Source organism: Leptopilina heterotoma, unplaced genomic scaffold, assembly GCF_015476425.1.
Source record: "Leptopilina heterotoma isolate Lh14 unplaced genomic scaffold, ASM1547642v1 Lhet_52, whole genome shotgun sequence".
Taxonomy (NCBI): domain Eukaryota; kingdom Metazoa; phylum Arthropoda; class Insecta; order Hymenoptera; family Figitidae; genus Leptopilina; species Leptopilina heterotoma.
Genome location: NW_025111114.1, coordinates 950,206 through 968,828, shown reverse-complemented (window position 1 = coordinate 968,828; position 18,623 = coordinate 950,206). Strand labels below are relative to the sequence as shown.

Sequence of the window (18,623 nt, the reverse complement as noted above, 5' to 3'; positions counted from 1 at the left end):
TGCGAAGGATTTTATTAGGATTTTTGTAAATAATTAACTTTTTTTTGAAAAATTTTACGGTAATTTATATTATTACAGAACATGAAAAAAATTTGAATTTGAATGTTTTGAAGAATTTTAATTCCTAAAGAAAAGTAATAACAATGATTAAATATTTATTTCAAAAAGAAGTGAAAATTTTGTCTGAAAATCAGGGAAAAGTCAGGGAAAAATAAAATTAAATATTTGTGGCAACCCTAAGATTGAAAATAAATGTCGGAAAGAAATTTTTTGACTGACACTAAATGTTTAAGTTTTTCGGACTTTAGGCCGATAAAAAATAAAAGTAAAAATTAATTTAGTTTCGTTTTAGAATCGGTCCCTGCTAAAAATTGAATTTGACCTGAAACTCTTTCGTAAGTTTAATATAAAAATTCAGTCAATTTATTGTAAAATTCATTAAAAAACGAAATAATTTTCACTCCCTGACTGAAAATATTTTAATTCTAAACACTTATGTTTAAAATTAAAATAATCTTCTCCAATGGAATGAAAAAATAAATTAGTTTTAACGAAACATATGGTTTCAAAATTCTAATTGAATAAATTCGAGGCGAATTCCCGAGAAAACGAAAAAATGAGATTGTAGATAAATTTGAGAATATAAAATTATATCCGAATTTTACTTTACAATATATAGATATATATATGTATTGAAAAAAAGCCGGTAAAAAGCAGTCATTCATTGTTCTGAGGGGTTTTATGGATTTTCGCGGGGTCGAAGGCGTGAGTCTGCGCCAATCATTTGTCCCAATTCAGTGGCATCGTCGACAACGCTCCGCCAATGGTTGCAAACAGCGCAAAACTCAGCAAAACATTACGTGTATATCAACCATCTCATCTCAACTCCATACGCATTAAAACATTCTGTGTTAGTTTATAAAGAACAGTCCTTGACTTTATAACGTTTTCATTCCAGTAACTAATTCTATTTTACTGCATACAGTGGCGACGTGTCAACAAAAAAAATTATTCCATTCGAATTAGATTGAAAAAATTGTAATTTTCCCCGTTTAATTATATTTTTAATATTGCAGCAATTCTACCGACAAAAAAAAAACTTCCTCAAAAGTTATTTTCCCTTTTGACTTCTTTTCTTTGGATATTATTTCTCTCTAAAAGTAAAATAGTTCCATTGTTTTTAAATATCGTTATTATTGGCTAATTTAGAAAAAAGGTGCAACAAAGAGTGACCAAAAAAAAGTGTTGACAACGTGCGCGTGGTGAGAAAATTATAGTTGAAAACTGAAAAGAAAGAAAGCTATTGGTTGTGTCAGATTCCACGCTGTCAAACTACGTACACGCGATTCTTTAGCGGCACCCACGGAAAAATCGAAACTCTTTGTTTTGGTGGCTCATTTACAATTTAGAACAAAGAAAAAATTATTTTTCTAAATAAACAATTAGGTAACAATTTTTTATCTAAAAATAAATAATTTAAAATAATTAATTCTGAAATTTACGTATATTAATAAAAATATATAAAACGTAGGTATAACGTATATAATAAAATTATCAAAAAATAAAATATTTATAATTAGTAATTATTAACAATAAATAATTTAAAATACGAAAATACACGAATTAGCAAAAATTTATTTTTAATACTGTTAACGAAAAGTTACTCTATTTTCTTTTTGCATGTTTGGAAAAAAATATTCGAATCGTTTGCTTTTCCTTCCAAGAATTATTAAAAATTTTAAATAAATATACTTTTTTCAACCAATAGCTTTGTTTCTTTCTTTCTTTGTATTTTTGATTCGCTTTTACCTCGAATATATATCATCAAAAAGATTATTCGCGCTTGATTTATTTAGGAATGCCTTTGATTTCAAATCCACTCACCTGAAACAAAAAACAAAAACCAAACATCATAAATAAGTTATTATAAACTAAACGATTCGAAAGCCAGAACCCTCTCATTAAAAAAAAATAAATAAAGTAAAATTATTTCAAACTAAGATTTTAGACAAAAAAAAAAATTAGAAATGCTTTTCCTTTTTGGAAAAGAATTCTTTTCGGTAACTAATTAACAATTAAATAAAAAAAACTACAGTTTTCGATTAAAAAAAGATAATTACCACGAATTTCAAATCATATTTCAGGTGAAAATTATTTACGTTATTTTTAAGAAAATCGATAAAGAATTTTTGTTTCATGAAAAATAAATGACTTTCTGTATTATTAAGTATATTTCTGGAAATTATTTCCCACTGAGATCCAATGAAAAGGTTTCTCGCTTAAAGACTAAAAATATCTTTGATCGACCAGAGCGACCTTCTTTAAAATTTAAATGATTCACAAAATATTGCGAATAAAATAAAATATTTAGCAACATTATCTTTAGTTTAATGATTTATTGAGAAAAACGTATTTAATTAAAAGCGAATTGGAAAATACATTTTTTAAAAGGAGATTTTAAGAGAGAAAAAAAGAAAGAATTTTTTTATTTGCTAATTTAGTCATGGAGGATCCACTTTCTACAAATGGCAATATTAATGGTGAAAATGGTGCAGTTTATTTTGGTTTAAATGAAAATGAAGATGCTGACAGTACGAATCAAGCAAGTAACATCGATTCCAATGGCAGTAAGTAATTTTTAATTTATAAATTAATATAAAGATAAATCAGGGTTGCCACAAAAAAAATTTCCGAAGATAATTGAATTTCTGCGAAGAATTTTATTACTTTTGAAAAATAATTTAAATTTTGCAATCATTTGTAACTTCTCCAAAATTCAATTTTTTACAGTACTTTAATAAAAGTCCCTGACTTTTCCCTGACCTGTGGCAATCCTGTAAATTAAAATAGTTCACATTTTCTAATCATCACTTTTTAATTTTTTATCCCATCCATGAAAAAATTGACTTAATTATACATTAAGTTAATAATTGATTTTTAATTTTTAAATTAAATTAAATTTAATTTCAGCTTTTTAAAAAAAAAAAACCTAAATATATTTTATTTTTAAAATTCACTGATGAATTTTTTATTTTTTTTCCGAATAGAATTTTTAAGTGACTTAGATTCTTGCTAAAAAATATTTATATTTTATTAACAAATCAAACCTTGAAAATTTTGAAGGTTCATATGAACGACAGTATTTTTATTACTTTATTAAATTTGAATTACGAAATAAAAAAAATGTATAAATAAAATAAAAATAAAAAGGGTTTTACAAAATATTGTTTTTAAAATCAAAAAATTCAGTTTTAACCTAAAGAAATGGTCAGTTATAATATTTTTCATTTGAGTTTAATAATTTTTAAAAATATGGGAACAAAAAAAAATATTTCGTTAATTGAACGTCCAAAAATAGAAAAATAATAAATCTTTTTATGAATAAAAAATTACCTGGTGTTTGGCGATTTCTCGAAGAAAGCTCCAACTTGTTTGTGGCTATGAAAATTTCCTATTGTTTCCAACTTATTTCCGATTTGCAACGAGTCTGTAAAAAAATAATATTAATGAAAATTGTAGAATTTAAAAAATTTGAAATTTTGAATATTTTCTCTTTTTCTTTTGTATATAACACTAGAATTCTTCAAACAACAACAACAATGCTTTTACTATTATAATATTATGAGACGGGAACTTATGAGTAAACAAAGTAATTTAAAATTAAATTGTAGTCAGTTTAATGAGAGAATTTTTCTAAAACGTGTTAAAATTTTCGAAAATTTGAATAAATAAAAATAATTAATAATTAATAACAATAACATTAATACAAAAACAAGGAATTAATTTAATCCAATTTTTCAGTTTAACAAGAATTCATAAAAAAAATAATAGTGAGCAGATTTAATTTTAAAATTTCAAAAAAAGGAATAAATTCTATATTCAACTAACTTCATTTTTTTTAATTACTGAAAATTCATAGTTCTTTTAAGTGACTCAATAAATCGTTGTCAGATAATTTAAAAAAAACAAATTTGAAAGAGTGATTTTTATATTAAGATAATTATTATTTAAATAGTAACAAACAGAGAAAATTTCGATACAAAATGTATAGGAATTTAAAAACTCATTCTGTGGATTCTGATTCTGTAAAGTCTGATCGATCATTTGATTCAGAAGGTTAGTGACACGTTAAATTTTTTTTTTCTTACAACTAACAATAATTATTGTTGGAAAATAAAAAATTTTGCTTCCTCACGAGAAAACTTAATTTTTTTTGTATTTTCGAAACTGAAAAAACTTGTAAATGTTACTTTTTTTGTCACGTTGATTATTTAATTTTCCCTATCGAAAAATAAATTTTTGTCTCTCATTCCTTACATCAAAAATTTTTTTTGCAATCTGACAAAGATTTCTTTAAAATCCAGAATATAAAATTCATAACTGATAAAAAAAAGATAGAAATAATAATTAGCAAATAATTGATTTTATCAATTCAATTAACAGATTTATCTAATATTTTTATTTTTATCAATTTTTAATATCAAATTATGTACCTGAGTTTATTTGCTTTGAATAGAAATCGTTTCAAGTAAATATTTATTTGATAATTCATGATTCGCAAGTTTTGAACGTTCAAATGAAAAAAATATTTCTTTTAATAATAATTATTTTCAGAAATTATTGATTGCAATCGAAATTAAAAAATTAAATTATTTATTTAGAAACTTTATTAATAATTTTTTTATTGTGACGCAAAATTATTGTAGTAAAATTTTAATTTCAAGAAGAAGGAAATTAATTTCTGTCATATGAACTTTCGGAAATTTATTATCATAATTCGTTAAATAAACCAAAAAATAATTAATAATTAAATCAGAGTTACCACAAAATTTTAATTTAACCCTTTTCAAAATTCAATTATTTCTAAAAATTCACACCATCATGCTTTTAATATTGAATTATAATTTAAAATTTTAACTGAAATTCATATTTAAATCAAATTTTATTAGAAAATTTCCCGAGAATTCAATTATTTAAATACAAAAATAAATAATTTATTGAATAATTGCATATTTCTTAAAATTGAATTTTTATGAAGAATTTTATCAAAATTTTTAATAATTGAATTCTTTCGGCGAATTTAAAAAAATTGTAAGAATAAGTGCAATTTTATTTAAAATTGTATAAAAATAATTGAAATTCTGCGATAAGTTTTGTTATTTATGAAAATAATTGAATTCTTGCAACGAATTTTATTAAAAATTTTTTTAAAGAATTGAATTCCTGTAAAGAATTTTATTTGTAAAAATAATTGAATTCCGGAGAAAAATATTATTATTTATGAAAATAATTAATTTCCTGCGAAGAATGTTATTCAAATTTTTTTAAATAATTAAATTTTTTAAAACTTTTTAAAAATAATTAAATTTTATCTAGAAATTTCATTAAAAAATTGAAAATAATTGAAATCTGACAAAGAATTAAAAAGAAATTTTTTGTAAATAATTGAAGTGCTGTGAAAATATTTATTTTTGAAAAGAATTAAATTCTTGGAAAGAATTTTATTAAAATTTCTTAAATAATTGAATTGCTTCGAAGAATTTTATTTTTTACGAAAATAATTAAATTGTTTCGAAGATTTTTACAAACATCTTTTACAATAATTGTATTCTTAGGAAGAATGTTGTATTTTACGAAAATAATTGTATTCTATGATCAATTTTATTATAATTTTTCAAATTTATAAATTATTTTATTAACATTTTTAAAAATAATTGAATTCTCAAGAAAAATTTTATTATTTATGAAAATAATTGATTTCTAGCGAAGAATGTTATTCAAATTTTTTTAAATAATTGAATTCCCATAAAAAAAATGTATTATTTTTGAAAATAATTGAATTCTTAAGAAGAATTGTAAAAAAAATTAAATACATACATTTTGCAATAAAAATTAAAAACTTAAATTTTACATTTAGAAACTTTATAATTAATTTTTTTTACAGTGACGCAAAATTATTGTAATAAAAATTTATTTTGAAGAAGAAATTAAATAAATTTCATTCATTTGAACGTTCAGAACTTTAGAATCATATTACTAATAATTTATTATTATTATTATTATTATTTAAATTTTAATCATAAACGATTATTTTGAAACAATTACATACATTTTTTGGAAGTGTATAAAAATTTAGAAAAAATGAATTTTTCAAGTATTTACTAAAAAAAATATCTCAAGGACGAATCGAGTGAATTTTTGATAATTCGGATAAAATTAAGAATGAAATTTTGGCTTGATTATTAACTGAATGAGATGTTTAAAAACAGCTGACTGGCTTGAGTCCCATATTCACTGTTCTTAACATTCCTGATGCTTTTTATCACCTACAACTGACGTTTTGGCAAGTTGTTAAATGTGCACGTGTATTAGAATTGGAGTTTGTGGTACGTGAATAGAAATAAGACAAACTAGAGCAGACTCACGGCAGTGTCTCGGAATCGTCAGTTACGAATTGGCCATTCATTTAAACAATTTCCCATTTTTTTTAAAACAAATATTTGAATATTTATATTTATTTTCTTTATATAAACATTTATGTAAGTTATTGATTTCTACTCAAATTACCCAATATTGTGTTTCATATTTCACAGTGTTTGAAAAATCGATTTTACATAAAAAAAAAGAAAGAAAAGCGAGCGCAAAATCCACTAGTGCTATTTCGTTCATGCGACAAAAATGTGATTTTGTTATTTTGCGCAATATTCTTTTTTCTCGGGCAAGGAAAAAATTTACCTTTTTTTCTTTAAAACATACCGACACGAAATATTTAATTAACAAATATTTAATTAAATATTTCCTTTTAACACAATCGTTACTTGTTAATTAATTTTTAACTTTCTATTGGACGAAACGACAAATGTTTTGAATTTTTTTAAAGCTCTGAGTTTTTAGAATATTAAAAATATGAAAATAGGAAAAAAAAAATTTCTGGCACAATTTAACACTTGACTCTTGAAAAGGTATACTAATTTTTAATTTACACGTATATTTATCATAAAATCCTTCACGCTGGCTTTAGCACAGTGACGAAGTTGACGTCGATTAGTGCGCCAAAGGAATTTTTTTCAAGTGACACTGCAACAATTATTCCCGATCTGAAAAAGTGTTACAATTTTAATTTATTGTTTAAATAGTAAAATTTGCGAAAAGAAGTAGAATTTTACGAAATGTCTAGTAGAGGAGTTACTACTTCGAGGGATAGGCCATTCATTAGTATTTTGATTCCACAAAATCTTTTCATCGATCCTGATGAAGGTAAAAATATTATTTAAAAATCTATCTATTTAATTCAATTGAATTAACAATAATTGTTAAATAAATCCTAGATTTGTAAAATTGCGAGTAAGAAGAACAAAATAAAATTACTGACGAAATTCAAATAAATATAAAGCTAAGATATTTTTATTCTTTCTTTTAAAGATATTTTTATATTAAATTTTAATTTAATTTTATTTATTTTGGTTATTTTATATTTAATTTAAAAAAAAGTTAAAAATAGATTTTTCTGTCGTAGATTTTGTCTCGCGATTTTATAGGCTCGCGTTATCTTATCGTTTACTCTGTCGATACAGTGAATTTACTCAACTATTCCGCAGAGCTGATAAATACGTTTGCTGACATTCTAACATATAGAATTACATTTATCACTTGTGCAATATAATTGGTAATAATTTGCAGTCGCGTATTTTCATTGCTTTGGTAACTTTTTGATAGCTTAAAAAAAAATTTTTCTTTTAAAAAAAATAAAAGTAAAGTAAAATAAAAATAGAAAATATAAACAAAAAATAGAAAATAAATCTCATGGATATTAAGAACTTTTGGTTAAATAATGACAAATTTTCAACGTCTAAAAAAGGTAAATAAAAAAAAAATTGGTGGTAATTTTAATTTTTCTTCTACTAATTTCATTCTTTTGTACGAAATAAGATTAAAACTCTAGAATAGAGATTTTTATATATGAAATTATTTTTGCAAAATGAATTAAATTAAAGAGAAAAGGGAAATATTTTGAAAATCATTAAAATAAGTTAAATTTTTAGAATCGAAAGAAAATAAAATAATTTAAAAACTATTTTTTCGTCAAGAATAGATTTTCTGAAACTTTACTTCTTTGTTCAATAATGAAGATATTTTTTGACACGACGCCAATTGAGAATTCATTTAGAAATATTATTTTAACCACGAAAAATTCAATCCATTTTTCAGTATTTTTGATATTTTCTAAAAAGTCAATTTCAATATACACGTTTATTAATTAACAAAATTATTGATTCAATGAGGTTTATATTAATTTTCAATTTTATATTGTGGTTCACAAAACGTTTATAATCAACGATTTCAAAGAAAAAATGTTTTTTTTTTAATTTTTACTGTTTTGTACAAAAAATGTTTTGCACAATTTTTTCAAGAATAATTTGTAAACAAAATATTTTATTGTTTTCTTTAAGAAAAACATTTTCTTATTTAAATTTTAAATTTTGTACAAAAAATGTTTTGCACAATTTTTTCAAGAATAATTTGTAAACAAAATATTTTATTGTTTTCTTTAAGAAAAACATTTTCTTATTTAAATTTTAAATTTTGTACAAAAAATGTTTTGCACAATTTTTTCAAGAATAATTTGTAAACAAAATATTTTATTGTTTTCGTTAAGAAAAACATTTTCTTATTTAAATTTTTAGTTTTGTACAAAAAATGTTTTACACAATTTTTTGAAGAATAATTTTTAAGAGAAAAATTTGTAAACAAAACATTTTATTGTTTTCGTTAAGAAAAAATATTTCCTTAATCAAATTTTTATATTGTATTTCTGTATAAAAAATCTTTTACATAATTTCTTTCAAGAATAATTTGTAAAAGAAAAATTTGTAACAAAACATTTTATTCTTTTCGTTAAGAAAAACATGATTATTTAAATTTTTATACATTTATGTATAAAAAATGTTTTGCATAATTTTGTTAAGAATAATTTTAAAAAGAAAACTTTATTGTTTTCGTATAAAGAAAAACGTTTTCTTCTTCATATTTTTATATATTTTGGTATAAAAAATGTTTTGCATAATTTTTTTATCAATAATTTGAAAAAGAAAAATTGTAAATAATAAAATATTTTATTATTTACGAAAAAACAATTTTTCCCCTTCAATCGTTGAGCATAAACATATTGTGAACTCTATTGAGACGTAATTTTATTGGAAAAAAATATTATTTTAATTTTTTTCTTTTATAATTTCTCGGAAAAATATTCACTGATTCATCATTTAGTACAGCTGCTGAAATATATATAAAGTAGAATAATCAGAGGCTTATAACGAAGTAAAAATTATTAAAACTATAAATAAAATAAAGTATTCAATATTTTTAAGGAAAAATTTAAAAAAAACAATATTGATAAGCTTGTCTAAAAATTAAAAATTCTGTTAATTATAATGTATTTACAAAACAAGTTACGCAAATTCCAAATATAGTAAAAAAGATTATTTTATTCTGGTGTCAGATTGCAAATACTCGATTTATTCAGCAATTTATATTCTGAAAACTGAACGACACTATAGGAAGTCTATAGAATCTAGAAAATAGCGAAAGAAAGTTTTCTTCGGAATTCATTTGGTATTTTTCCACGATGAAATTTATTTGATTATTCACTTTGACACAAGTGTATATAATATTGAATGTCTCCACGTGTCTTTAATTTTGCTTCTTCGTGAGAAAGCTTTTTTTTTTAATATTTCGATATTAATAAAAAAAATTCTATTAAGAAAAAATTAATAAAATGAATAAAACTAATTTTTAAACGAATATAATAGTTACTATTTGATAATAATTATTTTAATAATTTTAGTTATAAAAATAATAATAAATAACTGTTATTACTCTATTAGTAATAATAATAAAAGAAGTACTAATAATAATAGAAATAATAAAAATTGTAATAATAATAAAGAATATCTATTATTACTAGATATGAATAATTCAATATTTCTCGTTTTAACCGTTATTTTCTCGCATTTATTTCAATACAAATGCTCTAGTTTTATTAACGTTCAAGAAACTCGATCACATTCCTAACATCGAGTACTTTCATCAAGAAAAAAAATTCTTGTTCAATACTCTTATCATTCTGAAAATAAATTTAAATAAATAATATTATTTTTCGCGATTTTTTTTAAAAAAACATAAATTGTTCACAGGAAAAAAAGAACTTTTTTCATTCGTATTTTTCAAATGGCGTGCATAGTAGTAATTTTATTCAATGTTTTCGAATGCGATTCTAAAATAGAAACGCAGTGTTACTATTAATAAAATCTTTATGCTATTTTGAATGTAAACATTTGTCTCTCGCTAGACAAAGAGAGTTCAAGTTCCTTCAATTAAATATTACTACTGAATGACTCGTGTGTCGTAATTTAAAATTTAATTTCATTTAATATAATTAAAGGGTGAACAATTTTAGTTAAAAAAAACTCGGGCTTTTCTATATTTTCAAAATTATAAACATATTTTGTTCGTGGCGAGGTAAAAAAACGTGCTTTTTTGCGAGAAAAACAAATCATCATTTTATGAAAAAAGATGCGAAATTGTCGCAAGTGGAAAAAACGCGGAATTGTAACATAACCTAAAAATTTTGTCTCACAATACTTATCAGTATGAATATTTTTTTGTGTAATTTTATATTTACCTCTTTAATAATCGTTAAAAACAATCTTTTCTTTCTTCTTTGGGACAAAACATTTCGTAAATTCACGAGACGATTACAGATGAACTTTGTGTCCCTGAGGTCCCTGAATGTGCTCTCTATCATTTCCAAATTGCAACTTTTTATCAATTTCCCCGTCCATAATTGAATTTCCCATTTATCACTTTTGAAATAGATGCAATTTTAGTTTCAAATGACGTATTTTATTATATTCTGGAATGTCCGATGGATGAAATAATGGTAAACTTTCGCAACAAACAAGCGACAAGACAGGCCAAGAGACGCTACAATGAACCGGAAGTAACAAAATATAACCGACAATCCCGCCATAATGATTATTGATTTTTTTTTCAAGGTCGTAATTCAAAATTCTTTTTTATTCCAATTAATTTAATTCGAGAGACTTTAAATAACTTCTATTAAAAATATAAAAAAAACAGTATATTTCTTGAAGAAACTTCCGTTTTTAATATTTCTATTATATAAACACAATTAATATAGAGATTATAAATTTTTAAACTTTTCCATCCCCTCTAAAACCCTTTTAACGAACTTTACAGTATTTCACTTCCGGTTTTTCAAATAAGTCAAATGTCCAACTATTTAATAAAAAAGTATTTTCTAATTAATTAATTAATTAATTTTCTAAACAAAAATCAATTTGAAAATTTATCATATTAGTAGAATTTATTATATCTTTATATAATTATACTAGAATAAGGAATATTTTAATTATAGTTTATATAAATATTCACGTAGTAGTTGTTACCATATATAGTAATATTTATTAAAGCATTTAAAGGGAAATGAACTTTGACGTGCAGAGAAATAAACAAAGATTAAATAAACAATTACGAAATGAATAAAAAAGAATTTTGAAATATATACAGTGTATATAGTAAAAGAATGAAGTTATCAGTGAAAAAAAGGAAATAATCTAAGAAACAGAGAATTGTTTGTTAATAACAAAAATGCCGCACGAAAATAATTGCAAACATGGAATTACAAAATTTATTCACGAAAAACCTCTTATTTTTATATATGTGTTTACAAGTGCGTGAATGCGGCCTTGATTATTCATGAAACATTTATGAGAGTACGAAGAGTGTTTTGTGTGCCAGCTGCACACACGAGCAGTCAGTAATTTCTATACTGGCGAAGGGGATGGTCAGTGCCCTTTATATTGTTGTGCGCATTTTTCTTATTTAAATCAGTGATTTTTTTCTCAGTGAATATATCCAATCAGAACTAAATTAAAAAAAAGGGAAACTGTGATTCAATATTCAACTCCCGGCGTATATTTTATTTCTTTTAAATTCGATTTTCGTGCTTTTCTATTTATAATCGTATTTGGAGGTTAGGAATTACTTTGTTTATTTTTGGTTTAATATTCATTGTGTCTTATACGCATTTAAAATATTGAGAAAGGTTAAAAACAGTGTTATATAACTTGATTGTTGTAAATTAAATTGTTTTCATTTTATTTTTTCATTATTTCACTTTTTTTCTTCTTTTATTGTTGAAAACTTTTTCTGGCTGAGTTAAGAAAAAAAGTTTATTTAACTTCTTTCTGAAAGTGTCACAAATAGTTTTATGTGATTCACGTATTTTATACTTTATTCTCTGGAAATTGACTCATCCTTGTCTGCTGTATTGCATTTTACGTGCAGAGATTCGAAAAGTGTGTTTTTGTAATAAGATTCTTGAATTTGATTTTAACTTCTAGTGAATCATAGTTTCCTATACTACAGATTCAAAATTTAAGAAGAATTTTACAGTTAATATTGTGATTATTAATCAAAAAATAGTTTTAAAAGGGGAAATTTTACTTTTTGTTTTTATTTTTTTACCTCTAGTAATTTTTTTCTGTGCAAATATATTAACATTATGGTTTTGGAGCGAGAAGATGAACTGTTTAAGACCGATTCATCAAGTATTGTAGAGTGGTTGCAGAAAAGTGGTCAATTGAAAATCGAGGGTAAAATTTAAAAAAAAAATACTTATTTTAAAAGGGATGATAAATTACGTAGAAAACCTTGAAAAAACCTGGAAAAGTCGGGGAATTTTTATCGGAATCCTGGAGAAAATTGTTGTTTTCTAAAGTTATTGTGATTATTCATGAAATCTAATTAATTTTTAGAATTCATAAGAAAATTTTGAATTTTGGTGTCTTTTTTTTGTTTGCTTCATAAACTAACAAATTTCCACGAATTCTAATACAAAACCTTCCATTTTTTTCATTTCTGACAATAATTTATTTTAAATAATTTAATTATCTTTAACAACAGTCATAAAGTTTTAATTCATAAATTATATTTAATGAATAATTTTTCTTAAATATTTCAAAATTAAAAAAATTCAATTCTTTATAATTTTATTAAAATTTATCTAAAGAATTAAATTATTTTCGAAAATTGTAATAAAATTCCAGTCAAGAATTTAATTATTTTAAAAATTTGTTGATAAAATGTTTTATGAGAATTCAATAAATTATTTATTTGTGTATTTAAATATGTGAATTTTCGTAGAATTTTTATATTAAAATTTTTGAATATCTTAATTTTTCATACTTTTAACTATAACAATTGGGTAGAATTAATTTTTTTGATAAAGTTTAATGGATTTCTTTTGCAATTATTTCAAGTTTTTATTTTCTAATTTATATTTAATTGAAGAATTTCCGAATAATTCTTATAATATAAAATAATTACTTTATTTTTGTAATTATTTTATTTTTATCTAGTTATAATGATTTTTCTCTAATAATAATATTTTTTCTAATAATAATTTTTCGATAATTTTCAGGGAGTGAAAGTCCGGTATTTGGTCATGAAGGTGGATCGGGAAGATTAGCATCTCATGAACTACCAAATGAAATTTCTGCACCATACGAAGTGCCACAATTTCCAATTGAGCAAATTGAGAAAAAGCTTCTTATTCAACGACAACTTACAGTAAAGTAAGCAATTTTTTTTCCCCAACGAGAATAATTTGAATTCCTCTTTTATGACGTGTTTGAAGAACAAAAATCCAAAAAGAAAAGAGATTTTTTCATTTCAAATAGCTTTTCATCATTTTCAACAACTTCCTTTTTTTTCGAGCTTAAAAAATGTTTCCTTTTCATAGTCGACAAAAAAGCTGCTATTTCTTGTATAGAAATTGAATCCTTCACACTTTTTTTTATTAGAAATTCTTAAACCTAAGAATACTTTGTGGATCAATAATGTTCCGCAGTACAACTCACGTTGCTTGATGTAACGCCCGAAACTAATTTAATAAAAAAAAAATTTTATCGGCACAAAATTGGAAATTTTAATAAATAAAAAATATTAATTTAAAAAAAAAATTGAAAAAATTACCTTGTTAATTATTATTGCTAGAGTATTTCTAATTTTTCCTTCTTTTTAAAATAATCTTTACTGAATTTGATTCATGATTGATTAGAAATTAATTAATAATTATTTTTGTCGTTGAATTATTAAAAATTGTCTAATTGGGAATTAATTAAAATTGATTAGTTTCAGTTTTTATTTACAATTGTAGAATTTTTATTGATAAGTGTGAAAAAAAGGTGTTCAGTTTGGTCATCAATTAATACACTGTATGTATATAGTTGTGTAAAGTAGGGGTTGCAACAACCGTAGGTCATCTCAGTCTTTGCGCGTCTGCCGAGTTGAGTGCAATGTTTTCGTTCTTCTTAACAACCCTTGGCATTCATTAAGAAAGAAAATAATACTTTGTAAATTTGTTATTAGGAAAGATTTATTAGTGCGGAAATTTATTCTTTTTCATTTATTTACAAACATTTTTATTTTTTCGGTTAATATTTTTTATCTAATTTATTTATTTATATGATGCTTTTTATTTAAAAAAAAAATTGTTCGTTAAGTGTTGTTAAATTTGAATCACCGGAGGGATAAATTCCATGACATCTACAATGTACAGTGAAAAATTTACGAGTAATAATTTTTATTTTGTTAATTATGTGACACATGTTGATTGTATTGAGAAAATAATTTACAGAGATTGATTAAATTATTTTAAAGAAAATAATGTTTGCCGGTGCCATCGAATCGAAACGATGGTTGAGAGATTGTAAAATACTCGTGAGGTAATTGTTATTTAAATTTTCATAGAATTATCGCAAAAGATAATTATTAAATATTATTCACTGTTTAATAATTTTTATCTCTTTTTTTTCTAAACCAAAAAAATTCTATTTCGTTTTGTCTACGTAAAATTTTATTTGATAACGTAAATTGAATTTTTAATACAAATTTAATTTTTGTTATGAAATTTAATTTATAATACAAATTTAATTTTTGTTATCAAATTGAATTTATATTAAAAAAATTCGTACTATCAAGAAAATTTTTCTTGCTTTGGAATTTTTATTTTAGTCTTATCCTTGAGAAAAGGGATATCTCGAATTTAAGATTGCAAAGTATGTGTTTATTTGAGATGAAAAATGTTGCATTAGATGATCTCTATCTGATATATAGTATTATCTGACGTCAATTCATATAATGTCTTATGCAGTTTATTTTGGAATAGTTGATATAGAATATCGTTCCATGAAACTAATGTTGGCGTGCGAATACTTATTATTGCTTCAACCTGATAACAAAATCTTCAAAATTAACAATCTAAACATTAATTCTCGTATCTTGAAGCTTTAATGGATTATCATTGTTGTTCAATTGAATATTTCAATTTAAATTAAATTACATACTCTCAATATTTTAGTAATAATTATTTAATGATAATAAAATTTACTTTTCACACTAAAAAATTAATAATGATAATAATAATTAATAATTAAATTTTGTTTTTAAATTTCATAACTGTAAAGAATTAACAACCTTTTTTTTTCTCATATTCTTTCTGTTTAAATTACGAAAATCTATTTTTAAATTGTCATTAATTTACCTATATTTGTCGCGAGGGTAGTTATGAAGTAAATTTTTGGCAATAATCATTTCTTAATGGGGAATGTAATTAATTAATTTAATAAATTACCCTGATAGAAGTGGTCAAGATATTTATGTTTCTTGAAACATGATTAATTTATTAGCTATAATTTATAAACAAGATTTGATACATTTATTTATTTCCTGAATAAATTTTAATTTTGCAGCCAGACAAGTTTATCAGCTTCTGTAAATTTTTCTTTGATATTTATATATTCGTTTATATTTATTAATTTTATCAATCAAAAACTTTAATTATGTTCTCTAAATTTTTTTTCACCAAACTATGAAATAATTTATAATAAATTTTGTTTGGTATAATTATTTATTTAGAAGAAATTTAAACGAATAAAATATTTTAGTTAATAACAGTGATAAAAATTTAAAGGCGGTAACAATTTAAAAATTTTTGTTTTAATTTAATTTAATTTTTAATTTCATATAAAATTTGTTGTATTTGAAATTAAAAGTTTTCTAATAGTAAAATGATTCGATTTCAGGGCTGCGAAGGATCTCGAGGAAAGACGCAGTCATTATGAGCCATCTATTGGACCAGGAGTGCCGGATGATATCGAACATCCCTTTAAACTTGAAGAGAATGACTTTGTACCGCATTTCCAACGAGTTTCCATTTCTGGAGAGGATACTTCCGGGGTAAATTTTACATACTAGGACAAATAATAATAAATAATAATTATTACTAGTAATAATTTTAAATTAGTAATATTATTACTAATAATAATATAAAGATAGTAATTATTACTAGTAATAATTTAAAATTAGTAATTATTACTAATAATAATATAAAAATAGTAATTATTACTAATAATAATATAAAAATAATTATTATTTCTAATAATAATTATTATTAATAACAATTATTGTTAATATCAATTATAATATTATTAACAATAAATATAAAGTAACAATAATATAATTGATAATAATAGAGAGAGATTTAACAGCAAAAAATTATTTTTCATTATTAAACGAATTATAAGAATTCTCTTCTCATTTTTCGCAAATTTATTAATGTTAATTTATTTTGCCAACTCTTAATTTTAAGGAAATTGTAAAGTGAGAAAAATAATTAAGAGAGATCAAGTTGTTAGATTAGTGAGCTTGATATACGTATCTCTTAATAGAAAAAAAAGATTCTTAAAAGAGAAGCCTGGAAAAGTCGGAAGAAACCCTTGTTAACAACCACCTTTCATCCCTTTCTCGATACGTTGCCTTGAAAGTCTCTTTAATCCTCACTTTTATAATCAACGTAGTTCACATTGACCTTGTCAGATGATGTCAGTCAATGGAATTTTCAATTAAAAGTGCTCAAAAATATCTCTATGAAAAAAATATGAATTTTCCTTCAATGTTGATGATAAAATTTATGAACAGAAAATTATTTACGAGCTGAGGAAAAATATTATTATTAATATTATTTTCATTATTAATATTAATGTTACTATTTTTATTATAAATATTAATATTATTTATTATTATATTATTATTATAGAGTTAATAATTCTTAAATTCTTCTTCTTAATTTCATTATTTACAGGCCTTGGAAATTATGACTTTTTCGACTTTTTTCGACTATTTTCAAATAATGCGATTTTTATCGACTTATATTAAAAAAATGCGACTTTTTCGCCTTTTTTTTACTTTTTATCAAAAATTTTATTTTTATTACTTTTATCATTATTAGTATTTGATTTGATTTATTGTAAACATGAGTGTATTGTTATAACTTTTTTAAATTATTTAATTTATAGTAAAAGATGAAAAATTTGTTTTAATTAAAATAATATAGTAGGAGATGTCAAATTTGTTTTTAAAAAATCCACATAGTTAATATTTTATATTTTATATATTTTTAGCTTTCGCCCCTGCACGAAATTATTTAATTTATATTATTATCTGAATAATAATCTAATAGTTAATTCGAATTATTATTTATTAATCAAATTAATGGGAAAAAGCTAATGATATGGAATTAAATTTTCGACGCACACATTTATAAAATATTATTATGTATATTCATATAAGTAGATTCAATTTGAGAGCGAACATAATCCTCATTGTGTAACTTTGATTGCATAATTTCTTAGTTCCTTACAAAGATAAATCTTTTGTTAAATGCAACAATAATTATTGTATTAATCGTTATAGAGAGGAAAAAAAAACAATCCAACTACTAAACTAGTCTATGATATTAAGAAAAACTAATAAACAAAAAAGAAAAATACTAATAATTCTAGAAAAAATATTAAATACTCGGGGGAAAAAAATATGAGAATAAATTTTTATCCTTAAGAATTTTGTTGTTTGGGAAAAAATTCCTTTTTAAATGAAAATTAATTGTATAATAGTTTCATTCGCATAATACATCCCTCTTGAAAAAGCGGTTCGATATGACTTACATCATAAGGAGACAGTGAAGGTCGTAAAATATGAATTAAGACAATAGAATGTCTTAGTTAATTTTTTTTTTATTTATTCATTTTTCTTTTTAAATAGAGCGATTAGTATTAGATATTTGATATTTATCTTTTTTTGAAATTTAATCGCAATAATAATTTTTCAAGTCTTTATATTTTTTTTAGTTTCTTTATTAATATTTTTTATTTAATGTATCGAATTATTTGTTATAATTATTATTTAGTCTTATTTATTAATTTATAATATTTTTCAGGTACCATTGGAAGACTTACATCAAGCATCGCAATTATTGGTTCAGGCACTGGCAACTCGCGAGAAATACATGAATAATTCCAAACAAACATTTCCGACAATTACGTCAAGATTTTTGCGAAGTGTTGACAAAAGGCCTCACTCGACAGGAGACGATTTTCAACACGATGATCGAAAGACCATTAAAGGTAAATGAAAAAAAATTATAATATTAATTAATTTTATAATTTTATATTTCTATATTTAATTTAATACTTAAATGA

General features: G+C 22.7%; 1 protein-coding gene and 1 long non-coding RNA gene across 10 annotated transcripts in view; one reads left to right on the top strand and one right to left on the bottom strand.

The window, feature by feature from the left end:
• Nucleotides 1-855: 855 nt before the first annotated feature.
• Nucleotides 856-18,623, top strand: part of LOC122507864 (AMP deaminase 2) — a 31,269-nt gene continuing 13,501 nt past the window's right edge. The window contains exons 1-5 of one of the 9 annotated variants that reach the window (XM_043620812.1): nucleotides 856-1,262; nucleotides 2,502-2,627; nucleotides 13,505-13,658; nucleotides 16,170-16,323; nucleotides 18,362-18,548. In XM_043620812.1, the coding sequence (XP_043476747.1) occupies nucleotides 2,504-2,627; nucleotides 13,505-13,658; nucleotides 16,170-16,323; nucleotides 18,362-18,548 (619 nt within the window). In that variant the 5' untranslated portion in view covers nucleotides 856-1,262; nucleotides 2,502-2,503. Of the gene's footprint in view, nucleotides 1,263-2,501; nucleotides 2,628-3,810; nucleotides 4,117-7,049; nucleotides 7,258-7,739; nucleotides 7,859-11,869; nucleotides 12,056-12,449; nucleotides 12,678-13,504; nucleotides 13,659-14,681; nucleotides 14,811-16,169; nucleotides 16,324-18,361; nucleotides 18,549-18,623 lie in introns of those variants that run through there. The other 8 variants (XM_043620817.1, XM_043620815.1, XM_043620813.1 and 5 more) reach the window with 8 other exon arrangements.
• On the bottom strand, nucleotides 1,776-11,220 carry LOC122507884. The gene is made up of 3 exons (XR_006302177.1): nucleotides 10,682-11,220; nucleotides 3,394-3,487; nucleotides 1,776-1,884 (listed from the first exon to the last, which is right to left on the bottom strand). It is a non-coding gene; the product is annotated as an uncharacterized LOC122507884 (long non-coding RNA).